At 38.9% G+C, this 14,135-nt stretch overlaps 1 protein-coding gene across 3 annotated transcripts in view; it reads right to left on the minus strand.

The window, feature by feature from the left end:
- Positions 1-2,186: 2,186 nt before the first annotated feature.
- The window catches only part of LOC135254787 (BTB/POZ domain-containing protein KCTD8-like), a 40,697-nt gene continuing 28,748 nt past the window's right edge, over positions 2,187-14,135 (minus strand). For 2 of the 3 annotated variants that reach the window (XM_064335281.1, XM_064335282.1), the window contains exon 4: positions 2,187-5,098. In XM_064335281.1, coding sequence (XP_064191351.1) covers positions 4,569-5,098 — 530 coding nt within the window. In that variant the 3' untranslated portion in view covers positions 2,187-4,568. Of the gene's footprint in view, positions 5,099-7,367; positions 7,522-14,135 lie in introns of those variants that run through there. The other variant, XM_064335287.1, reaches the window with a different exon arrangement.

Genomic DNA, 14,135 nt, shown 5'->3' on the forward strand with positions numbered 1-14,135 from the left:
ATTTAATGGCGTGTCACTCAGGATTCAGAAGTTTTTAATCTCGCATCCATACGGTCAAGACATTTATTTCTGTAATAACAGCAATGATTGTTTTATTCAATGTCTGGCGGATAGAAGTAAGCGGTGATCGCTGGGAAGCTGGGATCGTTAAGCGGGGAGAGTTTTTTCTTATTCATGAACCTTATGGTTGAAGTAAAGGATGCAATAAGTCAATGCTGCCAAACTAAAAATTTATTCCTTGTTTTGCTGCTTCGAGGACACAAAGGAGCTGACAAAGTGGTGAAGGACACTCAATTACTCTCTGTCACCGGTGCTTTATCAATAATATGTGGAATGTGGAAAATGGGAGCTAAATTATATCCCTCAGCCGGGAGAGTGGCAGGACAAATTTGCTCGTCCGGCTGGAAGTCACCTCACTCAGAACTTGGTGGCATTTGGCAGAGGGTCATGGGATGGCGAACTTGTCTGTATCGGGGCAGAATTGGTCTGTAACATTTTCTGTGAGATTGGTCATAAACTGGTCAGCGGGTGTTTCCCATTGCTGTACCACACGTCATGTGAAATACAGGGGATGAGCTACATGTAAACTTTGAGCCCATTGATGCTGAAGGGAGGACAAGCAGCGGAACTGAGTCAGATGAAAGGCGGGCATTGTGGGGGAAAAATATGCAATATAGTACTTTATTATTATTATTAATTATTAAAGAATTAGTAACTAGATTAGAAGCCTTAAACCTACAGAAAATCAGTTTTGTTGTAAAAAACAATATATATAATAATAAAAATACTGTGCACCATTGCCTTAAGAGGCAGATATTTTATCAAATGCTGTCATGCCTGAAATATGATAATTAATAGTGTAATGAGGCTAATTAACCTTGAAAAAAAAATGAGATGTATCTCTTTTGCTCAGTGAGCCATGATTATCCTTCCACGTGGATGTTTAAGTGTTCATTTTCTGTACACAGCTTCTCTTAAGGTCTGTCCTTTCTATCCAGCTATATCCATTATTTTGCCAGTGCTTTGGTTGAGTTTCTTATACGAAGATTATTATCTAAGAGTGCTCTTATTATGAAGCAGGACACAAAACAATGATGTCCTTATTACAATTTAGCCCAAATCTGCCATGCTTGTAAAACTGGGAAGAAAAAAGCAAAGTATATCTGGGAGGGAGTGATGTTATTTTATCTTAGGCACCCACATGAATATACACATACGCATAGGACACACATGTGCACACACATGTACACATGCACACATGCACCCACACACACACGAACACACACACCCACACAAACACACAGGCACACACACACACACACACACACACACAGGGTGGCAGTGTAGCATAATGGTTAAGGAACTGGGTTTGCAATCCTGAGGTTGTAGCGTTAATTCCCAAGTGGGGAACTTCCATTGTATCCTTGAGCAAGGTACTTAACCAGAATTGTGTCAGTAAGTTTTCCTGCTCATAAATCAATTGCATGCAAACATGCAAGTCAGTCCCTCTGGATAAAATCTGCTGAATGCCTAATATCTAAATATGATCAGCCATAACTGAACAGTGTAGAATCTAAAAGACATCCCTCTCCACACTAAGGGGCACAGTGCACGTCCTGGTTTGAACTGGCAGTAACTACAGAGGCAAAGTTCTCAGTGAATAGTACGTAAGTTACCCCACAGCATGCTTCATTTCAAAACCTGGTCCAAGGTCAGTTCTCCAGCTATTTCTCTTTCCCACGGTGATGAATTACTTTGGAACCATTATATAAGAGCTGCATCACCTGCTCTACAAAGGTGCATTTCCTTTGTATCCAAGAAAGCATACGTTTATGTTATCGATGAAGACATACATATATTGTGTGGGTCTGTGCTAGATCATGCTTCTTACAGAGTGTCAAATGACCAATGCAGTACATGCAGGTAAACAGTGCCCTTGTATCACAAAACAGTGGGAACAATCAACACCTAAAACAATCAACCCTCTAATTTAAATGATTTTCCTAAATTTCATATTTTTTAGATAGCAATCATGGTAGTTTAATATCATGTTGTTTGTTTACTACCACAGTACCACAAGGACTTCAAGCAAGCACCAAGATGTTATAAAGAGCAGAGCCCTGTTTCGCAAAGCAGAATTTCTGAGCTAGCAGGATGACTACACTGACTATAAACCAGAACCCTTCCAAATCTGAAACATGGACTGAAGTAAAAAAAGAGCTGTTCTGGGTTTTGCTCAGTGCAGTCATCCAGCTAATTCAGTAAGCCTGCTTTGTGAAATCCCCGGGTGGGCCTGCAGTAGATTGTGAGCCCTATGTTGACCAGACTGTATTTTAAGACCACATATTTCATTTTAAACAGAAGTGTTATTGATAAAGACATCACCACAAAGTAATAACCGTCCAAGTTTAAGCATCAAATAACTTAATGGTTGTCTTAAAAACACATTTCTGATATGTTCATATTAGCCTCTTTGAAATCAATCTCAGGTTTTAAAACTGACCTAATCTTCACAGCAATGGCTTCCTGACTAAACCAACATACGAGGCAATCAGAATAGAGTCTCTATCACCCAAGAACATCTGTTTATTGACTATTTGTTCCAGAAGTCGTTCTTATAGTAATATGTTATTTCACTGTGTATGGACAGTCTTCATGTCATTTCACCACCAATGGCTGCGTTTCAAAAACCTCTCCTTCTGAGGTCCTGCAGCATCTGAGCTTCCCGTCAGTCTTGCCAGTCAAAAAGGAATCTGAGCGATGCTTAGTTTGACTCTGCACTTTAATTAGACAAGAGAATGTTGATTAAGGGCAATCGATAAAAAATAATTACGTTTTTGCTTCGCTGTTGCAGGCACCCTCATGAACCCCCGTGGGTGGTTTGGAACAAAGAGCACAATTTGACATTGTGTTTCCTGAAAATATACTGCACAGTGCTGGGGTACTGCAGTGCTGTGTCTGCTCTGCCTGTCTTATCCCTAGGATGCAATCCTGCAATCATGTATTCTTTCCTAGCAGACCCGTACAAAAATGGACCGCAATCATGAATGCAAAATAGATGGATCTTTGATCTTATTTTTTGACAAGATTGTTGTGGGTATGAAATGTGGAAAATAAAGTTTTTTTTAAGTCTATAATAAAGACACAGACAGTACTTATAAATAATTACAGCAAGTACAGATTGTAATATCACAAGCATACATGAATTATGTCTGCCATGTACTTCGACCAGTTAAGAAATCAGTTATTTTCAGATGATATCCAAACAGTATGTGAGAGACTCTTTATAAAAGAACAAAAAAAAGGTCCTTAAGGTCCAAAAGACACACACCTGAAACTAAGAATAGTGGTATACCAATCATTGTCAATTCCATTTCAGTTCAGTTCAGAAAATTAGTTCTAATTCAACCCCTGAAATGAAAACTGCCAATATAATTTCATGAGGCTTTCTGAATTAGCTGAATTTCAATTAATTTCCTGAATTGTCTGAATGGAAATGGAAACTGACACAAACCCAGATACCAGTATAAAAATTGGCACATTTATCTCCTGTTTGTCATGACCAATTTGAGAAGCATAGGCCAATAGATTAGCACTATATTTTTAAATGAGGTTGCTGAACAAGAGCAAACAAGGAACTTGGGCTGCATTCTAGGGTTTAAATACATTTCTTTCCCACCTTGCCACATCTGAACTGATTATTTACCCACAGTAGGTCTAGGGCTGACTCCTCAGGCAGAACTGCACTTCAGCGGACTAATTCTCGACATTTAATATAAACTCATGACTCCGACAAGCTATATATTTTTTTTCAAAAAACAGTTCTAAAATAGGAATACGGCTGACATTTTCTCGACATTAGCCCTCACACATAAATCACAGCACGAAATAAAGAAATAAATAAATGAAAAATGTCATCATTGACCATTGCACGGACAGCACAGCCTAGAAATGCAACCAGAATAAATAAGGAAACATCCTTTTAAATGCTCATTCAGACAATGTTCATTTCACGAGAGGCCATCTAGGAATACAATTTAATTATTTACGGTAGCTTCTTTTCAGGTTAGTCTGCTCAGATAAATGTCTTTATCAGTCTGTTGTGTTTTTTTCTTTGATTCTTCCATTCATGCAAACTCTGGGATAATTTTACTGTGGTCTATTGAAACATTTTTTTCCTTTGCTACCTCACTATTATTGTGCCATTGTTTTAAACCAGGACATTATTTCCTGTTGTGACACATCAACCTTAAGGTTTAGTCACAAATGTTCATCATATAAACACCAATGTCATGCTAGGTGAAGTTCACCATTTGAGTGAACTTATTTCTTTTTCCACGCCCAGACAACAGTCCTCCTTGAAAAGTCAAGGGTGTGCTTAGGTTTCCATATGACATGAGCTGAGCCTAGAAGAATGGTGTCAGGACACATTGACCAAACAAAACCCAGCATTTTTTCAATTTTAAAAAATAAAATAAAAAAATATAATGTAAATCGCCGTCGACTACAACCAGAGACGAAAGAAAGAAAAAGACCCAAAAAAAACAAACAAAAAAAAAAAAACGTCCCTATAGGTCATACTTCTGAAGGAGTTCGGACTGCCACTGACGCTTGCGCTCGGGAAACTCCTGCGGGATTTTGATGTTGTGGAAGTCCTGGATGCACTGCTTCATCTCCTCCTCGGCGCTCAGCTTCTCCGTCACCCTCTTCCTGCTGAGGCCGCCCTCGCGCGGGCTCCCGCTCATCAGCGACTGGAAGAGCTCGCTGTTGCGCCGCTTGTCCGGCAGCTGCATCCACTGCACCGAGCCCTTCTTCGAGGGCCGGCCCAAGGTCAGGGTGCTGGGCTGGCGGGACACGGACTGCAGGGCCCCGCTTCCCCCTCCTCCTGGTCCTCCTCCTCCGCCTCCTCCTCCGATTTCGCCCCCTCCCCCGCCCGTCACCGTCCCGTCCTGGGGCGTGGTGGCCTCGGAGTGCGTCTCGGAGCTGGAGGTGGAGAGCTCGTTCAGGGAGGTGCCGCTCTCGCTCCCCTTGTCCGGAAGCTTCTCTTGCTTCCGCTCCTCGCAGTCCTGCTTAGGGGACACGGTCTTCGCTGCCGGCCCTGCCGAAATAAACCACAGGAGAGGCCAAAGTCAGCTGCAGGGGTTTGTAACAGACACCCAGGAAAAGCACAGGTTTTAACCCTTTAAGGTGTAGATCACAAATATGAGATTAGAATGTTCTGAACCGAACATTCTAATGATGATGTAGCAATCTCCACTGGTAATTATAAGCAATTAAGTTCTAGAACTCTTGTGTTAGAATTTTAAATAAGAAATTCCTAAACGACTCTTCAAAGGGTTAATAATCTTTATTGGCATGCATTTTGAGTCCATGGTGGCATCCAAGTTGCTCTGAATAAGAGCGGCTGCCAAATAATTCTAATACTAGTAATGACAAATTCTGAGAACAGGCCCAGCCTAAATCTGTGAACATTTGGGGAAAAAATACCAGTGTCCAAAGGTTAACAATCAAATTAGAGAGGACGCTTCCCCAGAATGTGTAATCATATACTTTAGGCTAACTGCTATATAATTTAAATGCTTCAATTAAGTCATTGTTAAACATTTTTCCTATTGCAGTCCAAAGAGGATTACATGCATAAGATGTAAGAACATTGCTTGAGAACAATTCACATATTCCAATCAACATCATCTGACATTTATATTAACAACATTATCAGTCATGTCCACTTAGCTAGCTGGCTGGCTGTATGAAAGTAGTTATTATATTTGCCATCTAAGCAGTTGGAAGCTAAATAACAGATAATGAACAAAAAATTGATATACATCAGTGTTCTAACAGGGAAGAGCTTTGTTGTGTTGTGAAGCATATTTCCCTGGTATTGAGCTGCCCACATACCCTCAGAAGGCAAGCCGGTATTGTTAAATTATTTATTTTTAGCAGGAGGGCCATCCACAGAACATGAGTAGTTGTGATGGGTCATGGACTTTTCAGTCACCACACCTGAAATTGAGTGTTTATAGAAAGATGGCGGAGACAAAATCTTTCTCTTGCATCAACTAAGCTGTGAATTGATTGACATTCTTGGGGAAGAGCGAGGTCATATTCCCCTTGTGCAATCTTATTTGTCAAACCGCTAACCTCTGATGTCCCATTTTGGAGCACATGTAACCAGAGATCACAAAGGAGAGCAGTCTATACACCTTCCACTACAATTTACAAGGCACAGATTTCTGACCAGTCAAGTGATCAGCTCAGCTCCTTCACAGGTTCCTCACACAAGAAAAAAAAAGTTTTGTTATTGTCTGCAGGGAGGTCAAGCTAGCATCGACCTTCTTTTCTCATGGGAACAACCTAAGCAACAGAAGACAAGTAAAGTCTTCATTTTCAGCTCCCAGACCTTCAGTTGTTGGACAGGTAGTATTCTTTTTTTCCCTCTTTTTAAATCGATAGCCAGGCTACAACAGCTTTACGTCAGTCACTCCTTCCTCAGAGGTTAGCTTGGTAAAAAATAAGTGCTTCAGTTTTCAGAACAAGTCTGTACATGAGCGTGATCATTGCAGAGGACACATCGCCAAGCCATCGACCAAACAATGTTTAATAATGAATAAATAGGAGCTAAATGAATTGGCCTGCAAGGCCGGTCTTGGCTCAGAGGAGCTGTCCATTCAGCATCCATACTACTGCAAGAGTCGCTTAAATGTTTCACTTGCTTTTATAGTGATTAAAGACCATGTACATGCCACTACAAATGTGTATATATTCATTTAAAGTTTGTAATGCTCTTGTGCCCATTTAAAGTGCAAATGCATGCAGCTTCTCAAGCAAACCTCGGCAGTTGAAAATGGCTACGCTGCTTTCGACTGAAATTCTATTTTCAGACCCTAGCCTATTTAAATATTGAGTGAAAATTCATACAGGGCCCATCAAACCCAATCAACGAGCTTTCTTCTGACAAAGGCGCATTTCACCCAGGTGGGCTAAATATAGACTCTATGTACACAAATAACAAAGACACAAATAGTATTTCAAATCACAGTCAAGAGGCTACTGTTTCCAGTTGTCAAAACCCAACTTAGTGCACACATTTTGGAGGTCTGGGAAGGGATAATTGATAATGCAATCCAGGATTAGTACCTTCAGGTCACTGCCAAGAAAATTTGGTTAAAACTGCCCGGGTAATGTGCATATACCCATGCCAAATAAATGTATGCATGTCTAGGCTGGAACATTAGAAGTAATTTTATTAGCTCTCTGCTTTGCTGCAGACTGGATATCTCTCAGCATGCTAGGCGGTATGAATTTGGATGTCACTCATGTGAAACATTTAATTCCCTTGTAGAGAACAATAAAATTAAATCAAAATATTAAATTTTAGATTTTATTCATCAAAAATCACTTGGAGTTATGCATTATGATATTTTGTTTCATTTAAATGTATTGACTAAGTGTCGTCCATGAAAGATGTTTGCTGTTTTTCAGTAGTTATTCGTGTTGCTCTTCATCAGTACATTCAGGATTCTGAGGAAAGACAAGAACACAATGGAGCAAATAAATAAATAAAACATAAAGCCAAGAGCCCAAAACTCTAAATGTGATGTAGTTCTTTGGTTTGCCGAAGATTGGCAGAGAAGAATAATTTTTAAAAAGCTGAAAGCAGTGGAAGAATACAAATACACAAGCAAAAAAGCCCAATACATTGTGAAACTACCCCCCTTGTTCTTGAACAAAGACCGGAAAACATCTTCAATGTAAAAAAAAAACATATACACAGATGAATATATTTTTATGTATTCACAAATATACATACATATTATGTGTACATACATGCATGACTGCATGCATGCGCACATACGTCCTTGAATATATATACAGCAGATATCTATTTGTTTACTGTACGACTCTGCAAGGCATAAGTGTACAGGTATGCATGTATCTACAATTTATTACTGATGGCTCATGAGCTCAGAATAGAGCAAGTGGAAATCCTATATTTTATATTCTATGCATACAACCTACTTTTGTCAGATTAGCTGACCAGTAATTGACTACCTGTATATTCTTTCATTATAGTCGTAATGTTTTTTTTTTCTTTATGCCATGAACTCTTCTGATAATTTGATCTTGCAGATGGATTTCAGAGGTAACAGAGACTTCATTTTGTTCAATCATTGTTTGTTCTCTGTTACCGCAACCGAATAATGAATGCAAATGAACAATCCAGCCCAAGTAGATGCAGCTGAAATATTCATGAAAATGCGCCAACTTTTTAGTTTGTTTGGGTTTCATGCTCAAAACATTTTCTAAATACATTTCTCTGGTATTTACAATATTTACATTATCAGGACAGCATATCATTTCAAAAATTAAAAGTGTTGTCTCTGTTATGGTTAAATTTGTTGTACCAAAAAGGACTCTTTTATCTTTTAAATGCTCTTATGTGATGTGCATAAAATATCATCCCTCATGAGGGACAATTAAGAAAAAGAGATTAATTGGTATTATCTGCCTGTGGGTAGGGATTATTCAGCAAATTGGTACACTTTTTAATCATCCGAAAAGGTTGGAAGCAAGAATCATTTTGAAGGTGGAAAATCGGTCATTTTTATTTCAAGGTAACTTGTGCACATACGTATTTATGCAGGATCATTTTGTAGAATGTATTAATGGAATATTGTGTGAGAGAACATAAGGGAGAATTAAGTCAACCACTCCCAACTCCTTTATATTCTGAAAGGCCCTAGTAGACCCTAACTGTTGTTTAGCACTGGAAGCTCCATGCTCCCATCCTTCAGTACATATTTGGATGTATATTTGGATATTAATCAGAAAATCATTTCTTCTTTTCTTCTTTCAATTTCACTCCTTTCTGTTACTTTAACATAGTGATTGTTGATGAATATAAGCTATATAAGCATTCAAATGCAAATGTCTTGCTTTATAATGTCTTTTTGTAAGTTTGTTGTGAAAGTGTTTTCCTAGTAACTGCTTGGACAGGGTCTACTCCTCCCAGGTGAAACTTAGAGACAGTTACATTTGGCGGATATAACATCTTTTAGAATTCGATCCAAATGGGAGCTGAGTACCTCAGTGCAGTCATCATTCTTTTGTGTAGCTGCTTTGGTTTCCTCTTCTCCCAGATTGGCTTGTGAGTAGTTCATTGTTTTTTAAAAAAAAGAGAATCACATCCAAACCCTAGAATAGATCTTTGGTTTCTGTCAGTGCTGTTCAATTAATGTGACAAATCAAATTGTTTATGCCAGAAGCTCATTTAGGTGACCTACATTACATGGCAATTTTCCCGTTCTTGCTGATTTAAGCAGTGAAGAGACATTCATTTTTTAAATTTTCCTGGTGAAATTCCCCTTAAAGGTACTGCAAAAGGAAAGACATTCTTATTCACTGATGCAGTGTTTTATAGTTTCTAGGTATGGCATTTTCATTTGGAATCTGTTGCTGTTGTCTCTGAACATGAGGATGTAAGAAGCGTCAATGCCACTTAGCAGGCCGCCATGAGCCTTAAAAATCAGAATAAATCGATCAGACACATATCTAAAACACTGTGTGTGTCAGAATCAATTGTTTTGTACATTGCTGAGAAGCAAGAATGCATTGGTGAGCAATAGCAAATGACCTGATGGTCCACAGAAACCACTGTAGTGGTTGACCAAAGAGCTGTGAAGCTGTGAAGAAAAGCCTCTTTTCAACTATTAAACTGGTCAAAATCAATATCACTCTCCAAAATATAAGCGTAGGTATTTCAAAGACTACCATAAAGAGAAGAATATACTAGCATAACTTTAGATGGTTCATCGCAAGAAACCAACCACTGGTCAGGCTGAAGAACAGAATGGTCAGATTAGAGCACTTAAAAAAATAATAATAAAATAATAAATAATAATAAATAAAAAAAATAAAAAAATAATAATAATAATAATAATAATAAAAAGTCTTATGGACAGATGAGATGAGTATTAACCAGTGCCAAAGTGATGAAAAGAGCATGATCCAAAGCATACTTCCTCATCTGTGAAGCATGGTGGAGGTAGTGTTATTGCTTGTGCATGTACTGGTTCACTTGTCTCTATTTTTGATAAATCATCTGACCTGAATCTAGCTGAACATGTGTTTCACTTGCTGAAGACAAGACTGGAGGCAAAATGCCTTCAGGAGCTAAAGATGGCTGCAGTACAGGCTTGGCAGAGCATCCCCAGTGAAGATACCCAGCATCTGGTGATGTCTATGGGTCACAGACTTCAGGAAGTCATCGAATGCAAAATATTTTCATCTTTAAAATTTCAAGTACTAAATATGCAACTTTATTTAAGATTATTTTAACTGGTCCTATTACGTTTTAGCTCCTAAAATGGAACTATGAATTAAAAAGGCTACAATTCAGTGCAGTGAAAATGCATTGATCATAATTACAACATCCTGATATGGATGCAAATACCCTCAAACTAAAGCTGACAGTCTGCACATTAATCTCATATTCATTTTTTTAAATTTAAAATCCAATATGCTGGAGTACAGACCTACAGTACAACAACATAAATTGTGTCACGCTGCAAAAAGTTATGGAAAGCACTGTATTTCATCAAACTAATGACTATTGATTTTGCTTTTGCTGTACTTGACTTGACTGGTGAACAAGGTTTCAGGTTCTGGATGGAGGATGCTATCGTTATTAAAATAATGAAAGTGGACACAGATATTTTTGTCCCAGTTCAGCATTAATTTGTGCCAATCAAGAGCTTAACATCAGGAAACACTGGAAAAACACACAGATCAATTATGTTATCAAAACAATGATAAAGCTTGATTGTTTTCTATCCATGTATCCTTTTACACTTTCTAGAGAGTGCAATTGATTCGGTCCAGCATAAGCAGAAATGGTTTACTTCATAAAAGCATGCTATGGCATTTTTAGCTGTCTCATGCCTAAGTCAAGGCCCACTACTGCACAGTATCTCCCCCAGCCACAGCGCCCCCCAACCCACCGCCCATTTTCTTTCCCTGTCAGGCAACATCCACTCCTCATTTGTTAAGGCAGGAGTCACCAGGATCTGTCACTAGATTGATCCAGCAATTAAGGGTCTCCTAGGGACACGTCCAACTCCAGGAATCGAATCCTGACCAAGTGCCAGCTGACACCAGGAGTCTCAAAGGGTGACACAGGATTGGCTGCAGCGTCTCCCAGCGAGGCCTGGTTTCATTGAACAGGGCACGCCCTGCCTCATCGGTCAACGGCGACTCCTCTAGGTGATCAAGCATTTGAGATCTGTCTGCTCCTCACTCGTACATTAAGGCCATTTTTGGAAGCAATTAAAAAGTCACCCTCCACTGAGATTTTGGTATTGCTGACATAGCCTTCTGAAAGCAGACAAACGAGAGAGCATATTCCCTGCTTTAATTGTAAACGCTCATGAACCTGAATTATACAATCTGAGATATAGTTTAAACAGAGAGAGTTAAGTAACGTGACACTGTAGGTTCTCATCTAGCAACAATCTTTAAGTTCTCATCTCGCAACAATTTTGGGAAATTAGTATAAGAATCGACATCCCAAAATAAGATTTTGCACGTCAATACATCGCACGTCAATACATCGCATTTCTGGAAAAACTGCATTCCATACCTGTAAGATACAAAGTTGATCCAGAGCTGCAAGGAATCCATATTTGCTTGTGTATAATGAAAACAATGATAGATTCTTTGTTAAAGTCTGAATTTTACATTTATGCGCTGAAAGGTGATCTTTGAATTTAGCAGAAAGTTACAATGAATGGGATCATCTGAGCAAATCCAGAAGGCTGATAATTTCAGGTTAAATCTGTGAGCTGAATTTTACTTTTGTTTTTGGTTGTTTTCATAAGAGTCTTTGATTTTCCTGTTTTTATTTCTATTTTTTATGCCCATATTTTTCTCCGGTTACTTTATTTAATATAAGGTCAAATAAAAATCTTTAATAATTCAAATAAGCTCATTAAGTCAAATAATCTCCCCCTGTACAAACTGAAAGCACACCAGTTAAGCATTTAGTAACAGTGAAATATAAAAAATAATCATTAAGACCAGGTGCATGTGCCACAGTCTCCTGCAGAGTTCATTGACAGGTTACTGTCACCTGGACCGGGAAAGGGTGGACTTATGTAGGCTAGTTGAATTGACTGTGAAATCCACTTCGTTCAAATGAACAACTCACTTTATTGGAAACACGTCTGCTGCAAATGGCTTTTTGCGAGACATCCACTTTCTCGAGAAGGTATTGAGCCTTTTTTGTATTCCCCCTGGGCGCTGGCGCATCATAACCTTTAACCAGGGTCATTTGATGAAGAAACCTGCTGAAACTGATGATACAATGTCAATTTTCCTGGTGAAAAATGTTCCAGCGGTCTATTAGTCCTCCTTCTGCATGCCTTTCAGCACGTTATGAATCACTGTGTGGATAGCTTTAGCGGGACAGGAGATGACTGTCTTGTAATGTGTGAGTATCCAGAGGGCAAGTTGTGAGTTGGAAAGTGCAATGCATGCTGGGAGAAACAGCATGGGGTCACAATCATTAGCATTAGCATTCCTAAGCATTGATTGCTGGTCAGACCAAAAGCCCTCAAGTGTCCTTACTAATGGACTAATGGGGCATAATGTTACATGGTAGTGGCATGCACAAACAAAATTGGAATGTAACAACAGTGCTAATGGCATGATATATGGTCTTGCCCTGGCTGTAAAATAACTCAAATTCCCTTGTTGTGAATATAAAAGTTAAAGATCAATGTTCAGAGGGTATATTCATACCACTTAATACCGCATTATTCTGCTATTAAGAGTGGAAAAATCCTGCACACAAACTGTCAAATTGCTCAGTGCAATTAATGTTTAACTATTTTAAGCTGAAGAAAATGAGGCAAGCAACCAAAAATACTTTGCTTGCTATATCATTATTTCTTTATGAATCAATTGCTAGGGGGCATAGAATATTGTGGTTATATTGAACCAGTGCTTGTGTGTTCCTTGGTCTGTACAGTTAAACACATGTTTTACACTGAAAGCACTGGTGACTTAGACATAAAAAGAGAATGAGAGGAACCAAACTGCCTCCACCACTGGACCTGATATCTGTGGGTTTCGCTCACAAGATAAATGGTCCAATGCAATCCTTCAAAGGAAATATTGGCGCACTATGGTTTATTGTAAAAATATATATTTCTAAGACGCACACGCTCCATCAGGCACAAGAAACAGGACCCCTGGGGTGACCTCCACTCTGCCTGATGAGTCAGAGCGGATCGTTTGGACCGAGGTGAACAAGGGAGTTGATGTTATTACAGGAACAAGTGACACCAGGATGTGACAGATCGTCCCCATGTTTACAGATGCCGTACGGCTGCGGGGAGAAGACTAAGGACAGAAGCATCCTTCATCTGCGTTTATGATGACACCTCTGGGGATGTTGGACTTGCAGATAATTCTGTGTGCTCAATCGTGAAATTTTATGCCCTTATGCAAATGAATGGACTCGAAACATGGTTTGAAGTCCCTTAATATTTATTTTTTGTGTAATATATGGTGCTTTGGTTTTAGTATAATGATTCTTAAAATTGTATTGTGTATTCAAATTTACAATTAACATAGTAAATAGCATTGCGGTGAATTTATGCAAGAGCTATGCTTTATGAAATATTACATGACATTTCAGTTAATAGCCATTATTTTTGCCCACGCAAGATATTTAATCGCAATAGAAAATGCATTCCTTATTAAATCCATTGCTGTAAGCGCATACAAATTGGATAGAAGATAGAGGTTGAGATATTTCTTGCAGACTACCATAGATGATATCACAACTTGATGTGACATAGTGTTTCCTAGTGACTCTGCACTTCATGAATCAATTAGAGCAGTTGATTACACAGTTAACTCAACTAACCTGGTGTCTTGGGTCTCAATTGGCTGCTGATTTTAAGGTGAAAACAAAAATCAGCAGACCCTGTAGCTCTCCGGGACCAGGGTCGGAGACCACTGGAATAGAGAGTACCCTGTAGTTCAGGGGAGTCCAACCCTGATCCATGAGGCCTTTGGGGCATGGTGGATATCCTTGTAAATCAGCACTTAATTGATCAATTAAAGTATTT

Source organism: Anguilla rostrata, chromosome 5, assembly GCF_018555375.3.
Source record: "Anguilla rostrata isolate EN2019 chromosome 5, ASM1855537v3, whole genome shotgun sequence".
NCBI classification, from domain to species: Eukaryota; Metazoa; Chordata; class Actinopteri; order Anguilliformes; family Anguillidae; genus Anguilla; species Anguilla rostrata.